Source organism: Lepidothrix coronata, unplaced genomic scaffold (assembly GCF_001604755.1).
Source record: "Lepidothrix coronata isolate B3197 unplaced genomic scaffold, Lepidothrix_coronata-1.0 Scaffold58, whole genome shotgun sequence".
Lineage (NCBI taxonomy): Eukaryota > Metazoa > Chordata > Aves > Passeriformes > Pipridae > Lepidothrix > Lepidothrix coronata.
This window is the reverse complement of record NW_016690238.1, coordinates 3,767,020-3,774,880: the sequence shown is the minus strand read 5'-3', so window position 1 is coordinate 3,774,880 and position 7,861 is coordinate 3,767,020. Positions and strand designations below refer to the sequence as shown.

The 7,861-nt window shown below is 46.1% G+C and overlaps 1 protein-coding gene across 2 annotated transcripts in view; it reads left to right on the top strand.

The window, feature by feature from the left end:
* Positions 1-317: 317 nt before the first annotated feature.
* Positions 318-7,861, top strand: part of USP3 (ubiquitin specific peptidase 3) — a 43,468-nt gene continuing 35,924 nt past the window's right edge. Inside the window, exon 1 of one of the 2 annotated variants that reach the window (XM_017816957.1) lies at positions 318-444. In XM_017816957.1, coding sequence (XP_017672446.1) covers positions 354-444 — 91 coding nt within the window. In that variant the 5' untranslated portion in view covers positions 318-353. Of the gene's footprint in view, positions 445-5,051; positions 5,104-7,861 lie in introns of those variants that run through there. The other variant, XM_017816958.1, reaches the window with a different exon arrangement.

Genomic DNA, 7,861 nt, shown 5'->3' with positions numbered 1-7,861 from the left:
TGCCCCGTCCCTGGAAGTGTCCAAGGCCGGGTTGGACGGGGCTTGGAGCAACCTGGGCTAGCGGAAGGTGTCCCTGCCCATGGCAGGGGTGGAAGGGGGTGCTCCCCGAGGTCCCTCCCCACCCAAACCATCCCCTGCCTCCCTCAGCACGAGCGCTCCCGTCACGGCTGCCGGCAAAGCGCGGCGGGCGGAGCGCGGAGGGGGCGGACGGGCGGGCGCCCCCAAAGCCCGGCGCGGCCGGCGCGGAGCGGAGCGGGAGGCCGGCCCTAAGATGGCTGTTGTGCGCGGGGCGCCGCCGCTGTAGCGCCGCGAGGAGCCGCCCGCCCGCCCCGCTCCGCGCCCCGCACCCCGCCATGGAGTGCCCGCACCTCGGCTCCAGCGTCTGCATCGCGCCCGACTCGGCCAAGTTCCCGCAGGGCTCGCCCTCCTCCTGGTGCTGCAGCGGTGAGTGCGGCCTGCGCTGCGCGGCCCGCCCGGCCCGCGGTGGCCCGGCCGCTCCTTTGTCCTCGGTGCCCGGCGGCGGGAGGGCCCCCGCGGCCGGGGGAGGGCCCGGGGGCGCGGGGCAGGGCGGCAGCCCCGGCCCGCTCCGGCGGGGCCGCCCCGCGGGACCCTCCCTGGGGGGGCTGCGCGTCCCGCCGCCCGCGGGGTGTGCGGGGTGTGCGGGGCGGGGGCTGCCTCACAGCCCGCGGCTGCCCCGCGGCTGCCCCGCGGCTGCCCGGCTGCCCCGGCCGGCCGGGGCGGACCCGGACTTTGTCCCGGGGCCGGTGCCCCCCGGCCCGGCCCGACCCGGGGCCGCTCCGCTCTCCTTTTGCCCGCGGAGGGGCCGCGGGCGGGCTCTGCCCGGACCGGCGCTGAGGGACCGGGGGCGGCTGTGGGGTCGGGGGGTGCTGGAAATCCGACCGAGATTACTCTCCTTTTGTTTTGTGGTTTTTTTGGAATATACATCTGTGCGAGGACTTTGGAGAGTGTAGTTTATTGGAGTGCTGCGGCTGGAGGCGTCGCTCGGGACCCCCCTTCGGTCGGCGGTGAGGGCGGTCGGGGCTCGGGGCTCACCCGCTCTGTCCGTGGGTCGGTGCGGGTGCAGAGGCCGTCTTTTATTAGTACTTTGCTCTTCGATTTAATAATGCAAATTACCGCCTGTGCAATATACCCTGCCTTCGGTTCTGTCCCTCGCACGATCTTATTTGTTCAGGGGCTTTCCCTTTAAAGGTGCCGTGCTCGAGGTGCTTCAGATTTAGCTTTCTCGTGGGTCACCGCACACTTCCACACAGGTAACCCCCGAGGTTTGCCGTGGATTTCGGTACGTGTTTTTGTTTGCTGGAGTTTTAGTCGGGCTGGGTATGAAAGCAGAGGGAAGCCCGGTCTAAGGTGGGAAGTAGGCCCCGCTTAGAGGGGCAGCCGGTGGGCACTGGAGGGAAAGCCTCCCTTGGGAATGACCCATCGGGGAGCCCTGGACGGCTGGATAATTTGAGGTGTCCCTTGTTCTTAAAGGAAAGACGGTTGTCCTTTGTCTGGCAGCGTCGGTGCCTCCGTGTGGGAAGGCTCTGCCTGCTTAACTTGTTCCCTGATTGCAGTTTCCGGGAGCCAAGGTGTGGTAGCGTCGCTGCTTCCTTTGGCCAAACCAGTTACTTTTCTCTGAAATGCTCTTTGATTTGGAGGGTGTTCATTTCGCAGCACAGTCATCCGGAGAAATGATTAGAAAGAGTGTCAGAAGCACGGGGAAACTCGTTGTCCCTGATGTTTCTTTACTGAGGAAAAAAAATTATTTACAAGAAGTTTAAGTCTCTGGGTCCATCTGTTATCTTCGGAATATCAAGGGTGAGCAAAGTTGTCAACCAGAAGCATATGGCGGTAGGGAACCACCCTTCAGAGAACTTAAAAAAGATAAAAGTGCCAAATCTAAAAATATATAACGAGGTATTAATATTGCTTCCCAGCTTAAAAAAAAAAAAAGCCAGTTTACAGCTGCAGGTCTCTGTTTTTCATGCTGCTTCTGCTTCTCAACAAAGAAGTTCAGCAGTTAGAACAAGTTTTTCTTTGTTGTTCAGAGGTATTTCTCCCAAAGCAGCACTTACAGGGAGAGCCAGATGCTGGGCAGTCAACTGATTTATTTTACAGCTCTGAGGCAGGAGGAAGGGAACTCGCTGCCATATCTGGGGGAGTTTCTTGTTTGTAATGCTTTTAAAGAAAATTAAGATAAGTCACACAGTACTCACACAGATAACTGTGGAAATCTTAACAAGTGGCTAGAGAAGAAGTACATTGAACTTAAAACATTCCAGTGAACAAACAGCAAGCTCTTTTTAATTTAAAGTAAATGAAAATCGTTCTTTTTCAAAACAAATGTTGCATTTCTACTGGCAGAGTAAAATGCAGTGCCTCACTTCTCACTTTCAGGTAGTAACGTTATTATTGTTGCATTAACTCCTTATTGGTATGTAGAGTATTGTGTTTTTCTTATTTGTATTCATTTTAATGACCTTAATTTTTTTTAAAGATGTGTAATACTGGTTTGTGTCAAGTCACTGTAAATGCCATGTATTATTTGCTAGTTTTTCTGGTAATATAAAATTAAACAGAGAAAACACCGTGTGAAAATTAATATCTTGTCAAAATTTAATGCATTTCCTATTACTTTTGATACCATTTCTAAAGTTCTGTGGTTTTAGTTCTTTTTGTTCTCAGCGGCCCGTCAGTTGGAGAAAAATATTCGGGAGGTAATTTTCTGCATTCTGTAATTACAGGGCATCTCTCATCAAGTACGTTGTCTTTAACTCAGAGCTTGTTGTCGGTCCTGTTGCTGGTTGCTGCTGACCTTTCCAGAAAAGGAGAGTGATCCAGGAAGCTTTCTGGCAGCCACCTGACAGTGCCAGCGATAGCAAAACATTGCAGAGTAGGTTGGAGAGCGAGTGCTTAGCTCAGAGTGCCCGTGGCTATTTTTATCATTATCTGGTGTTTCTGAGATTTGAGGAGCTGGAGTTGCCGTGCTGAAGGGTGCACATCGGTTAAGTACCTTTCCCTCGTCTCTCTGCAAAAACTCTTGATTGCAGCAATAATTTCACAATCTGGAGGCACTTTGGAATATTGTTATTTGATTCACAGCACTGAATGTTGTGTCATTGTGCAATGTAGGAGTGTTGCATTTGGTGCTGGTATTTGGAGCCAGCTTTACTCAAGTTACTGAGCATGTGCATCAGCCTGAATTGCTCTTTTGGCCTAAATCAGCTCCCCTTGAAAGCTACCTGCCAGAGTTGGTTTTGGAGGCCTTGTGGTGAAGGGACACACTAAAAAAGCACTAAGAGGAAGCATTGGCAACAGGGGTGTTGATCCAAGTGTGCATGTTTTTGCTCTAAATGAGTGAGTAATGCTGTATGTTCATTGTTGAGTGTCTCTAGAACTTCTGTTACTGTCAGGTAGGTTGGAGGTCTGAGAGTTTAAGCCACCCGTGTTTAGAGAAAGGTTTTGCTTTCCCCCGAGTATTTAATGCAGTCAGGCATGCCCTGTGCCGTGAGCAGTGCAGAGAGCAGCTTTGCTTTGAGGAGCTTCAGGACTATCAAAAGAGAGCACAGAATGATTTTTCTGCAGATCCCGAGACAGTGTGTTGTTTTCGTAATTGGGCATTTAGGAGGAGATGAATATATAAAGTAGAAATAGTGCAGAAACTGAAAACGGCTTTTAATCAGTGCTGTCACATGAAATGCTGCGTGCAGATGTCTGCTAATTCCAATTAGAGTGCAGTCTTTCCAAGCACTTTAATTTCTGAAACTTCTGCTCAAGTTGGAAGCAGAGTAGCTGGAGGCATTGGCAGGACTGCAAAGTGTCACAGACTGAATCTGTTGAATTTGTAAGATGGGCCACACCTTCAGCACCGTTGTGCAAATCGTGTAATTATGGAAAGCAGTCTGGAACAGCTCAGATGTGGTATTGCTCAACAACTTTTCACAGACTCATCAAACCACAGGGAGCTGTGTCTCACCTAAGCGAGATTACAATCTTCTGAGCACACCTGTGGAAATCTGAGGAGGTTTTCCACCTTTTTTTCTGCTTGGTTGAGGATTCATTAAGTGTTCTCACTGGACTCACTGGTTGTTCAATGTAGAATTTGAAGTTCTGTTTTTAGAAGGACAACTGCAGACATGGGATTGTGTCTGCTGAAATAGAGATTCCGTGATTTTTTTTTTCTTTTAAAGGGAATTGCACTTCTGAAATCCTTAAAACTTACTGCTTTTCAGATCACTATCAAATTAATACTTTTTTTTTTCCTTAAATAGCACCATTTTGTTAGGTATTGAAGAGCAGTTCTGGCCACAGGCTGGTATTTCCTGCAAAAGCTAAATATATTTGCCTGGCATCTGTTTCTTGCATTCTGACTTGTGTTGATTAAGTTACATAGTTATTGGCATTTGGAGGTGAGGCTGGGACCACAAAAGAGGGGAGCCAGCACCAGGAAGCTGTTTGAGGCCTGGTGAACAATGATTATGGTGGAAATCCATATGCTGAGTTAATGACTTTTTTGCGTGTGTCTAAAGTAAGTTACCAGAATATTTAATGAATTCAGTTCAGAGTAACCCCAGTTATCCCCTAATGCTTTATTTATATATTACCTTTATTATATATTTTTATTTTATATGTGAGCAAGTGTTTTGGGCTGAGCAGGGGAACTGTGAAGCACATGACTGCCCTGGGCCAGGCTGCTTTCGATGGTTTTTTTGTTTGCTGCTTCCCCCCTGCCCGCCCCCATGAGGTTTTGTTTTCTCAGCTCAGTCACACTGTTCTCCTTTCACTGGGGTAGGTAACACATTCTGCCACACTGTGATTTTTGGCACTGCACTTCTGCAGGCACTGCCAAAACAAGTACAGTGTAAAAGCTCAGGTACACAGACTTTTAACCCTCTTGGCTTCCCTTCCCATCCCAGCTGCCTTTTAATGTTTCTTCATCTCCACGACTGTTTGTGTCTGTTTGCTTTTCCTATTTTGTTACTAGAGATCCTCATTTATTCTTTCTTTCCATGATTTTCCATGATTACTAGAATACAGGAGGAGGGAAAACTTGCTGGAACTGGAGAATGGTAGGTAGGACCTTCTTCCTAAGGAAAATTCAGGGTAAGCTCAGGAACAGTGTGTGGGCCTAATGTATTGTATGTGTGAGGATTATTTATCACCCTACAGCTGGAAACTACCAGATTTATTCCGAATTTAAATGACAAAACAAGTATGTAAAAAAAATTATCCCTTTTTATTCCGTCACTTAAATTTAATTTCAAAGTTGGGTAGTCTTTCATCTTTTTCTCTGGGTCACTGCAGTGCAGGAATGCTTGTTAGTAACTCTCCTGTGCAGGTTGTTATATCTCCTTAGATTCATTCCCTGGTGTCGTTTTAAGTAAAACTCGTTAGACTTGTTTTTTTTTTAGACTCAGTCTTTTTTTTTCCATTTGAATCAGTCACTGATGTGTGAGCAAACCACAGGGTCAGTAGTTACTTTGGCCTGTAAGTGCTCTGGAACTGATTCTGTTAGAAGATGGGGTAAAAGTCTTAATTTCAGTCTCATAAGATAGACTTAAATTTCCTTTTAATTACCAAAAAAAAAAAAAAAGGAGAGTCTTTGTTTTCAAATAATATCTTTTAAAAGCAGTAAACTTAAATCGATGGTGATTAATATTTTCTCCATTTTCTTTTCGAAAATTCGTTTATACTCTCAACAAAACCACAGTCCATCACAAAACTTGAACAGTAGCCTGGGGAAGAGATGTAGAAAGAAGTAGACATTTAATACATTGGCATTTGTTGAGAAACTGGGTCTGATCTTTGTGACGATTCTGAAGATAAACATCGAAGGAGGGATTTTTCTGCTGTTTCAAAGAGTCCTGTGTTTTGAAGTGACTCCTCCCCACGAGGAGACCCGTGAGGTCTGAGGCACTGTGGGAGCGGGATGAGACACTTGTGTGCACGGCAGGCTCTGGAATTACCCCCGGATTAGAGCAAATCTCATTACCGTCCGTTTAAATTTAAGCAGGATAGTTTTCACCTGCCTTTCCAAGCCCTTCAAGGTACGCAGGTGTTGAACGATATCAGTGCATTATTCTTTGTTTTTCTGAGAGCTCCGAGGTGCTGAGGCTGACAGTTAGGCTGGTAATTAATATTTTTTTGGTCACATCTGTGTCTGAGGTTGACGGAGTGAAAGTTTCCGACCCAGTGTTTGAAGTGAAACTGGGCTTTGAGCCTTTTCTCACTCCCTTCATTGGGTAACAGGTTCATGCTTTGCTTTCTGGCTCAACAAACATCCATTACCTGGGTAAGAAGTGGTTAAAGGCCGTGAATTAAAATAATCCATGGAGGCTAGTAAGTGCAACTTAATCAGAAATTTAGATCTGAAAGCTAGTTAAGGCTGTTCCAATTTATGTTTTGATATTGTTGGAGGAAACAGTTTTTATCATAGAGTGAATTAGAGTTGTTTTCATTGCTTTATGGTGCCCTTGGTATGGGAGTAGTGTAAGATTTTGTGTCCTTAACAGTTCTTCTCCCTGATTATAAGAGGGTGTGTTAAATTGCCTGCTGAGTACACTTACCATTTAGCAATCTTATCTGGGGTGTCAAAACAATCCTCCGGTGCTCGGGGTTGTTTTACCCCCCGGGAATATCTTGCGTAATTTTGGATCTTGCAGACGTCGTTCGGAAATTTCTGTGGCAGATTTTCTTCCCCGTTTGAATCTGCTCCAATGGCCACAGGCAGCCTGGCAGGACACGGGGCTGGTTCTGGAAGTTGGCCTGCCCCCAGCAGAGCGAGCAGACAGCGTTTACACTGGGAAGCAGGATGGTGCTCTCAGGTTTGGGGGTGGGGGTTGAAGGTCCTTATCAATTGCAAACAGGGAAACACTGATTTTTTTTTTCAGGGTAGTTCATAGGTGTGAATATGAGCATCTGCTTGTCTGCATCAAGATAAATGCATTTTCTCAAAATAGCCGTGACCCTTTAAAATTTGATTTGTTTGTTTTCCTCTTTGGTTCATGTTTTTAGTTTGGTAATGTTTTTGTCCGCTGAGCATTCGATTTCTCTCGTGTTTTGTTCGCAGGGATAGTTAGCAGTTGTATTACTAATACTACAAAAGTTCGTGTAGCTGGTATTGGGGAAGTAGGAATGCAGCAGTGGGGACTACAAACAGATTCAGTACTAGGTTATATAAAGAAAGCAAGACTTCTTGATGTCTTTTCCCTCCTATTTCCAGCCTGAATGTTTTGACCTGCTATTGATTGCTAAGTGACCCATGAAGGTTCCTTTCCTGAAGGGTTTAAAAGTTACATTCCACTGTTGGCTTTGCTGTTTTTTTTCTGGCTACCGTCTGAAAATGGGTATTTGTGTGTCTCACTCTAACATAATGATTGAATAACTTTTTTTTGTCCCATGCTGCTACTGCAGTGAGGAACAGTATCTGTTTTTTCTGAGGGCTAAAAGCATTCCATTTTAAAATGTGTATGTAAATATGTGCGTGTATGTATTTAAATTTGGATGCTAATTAGTTATCAAAGTAGCCAAACAACTAAAAATTGTTTTTAGAATGTAAAGGAGAAATAGAGACAACGATTCTTTAAAAAATGCTTTTGGGCACATTTGTTCATTAAAATAAGCCTGTCTCTGACGTTTGACTTCTTTTTTTTTTTTTTCCTTTTTTCTTTTTAATGATATTTTTCACTGCTGCTTTCAGGCGGGATGTGATTTACTCGGTACATGCAGGGAGATCAATTGCTGACACGTCTACGTGTCCTAAAATTTGCCTTGACATGTAGAAAGACTAAATTACCAAAAAAAAAAAAAAGGCAGTGCTGTAGCTGGTTCCATCCTGTTTAGCTAAAGAAGAGGACACGGC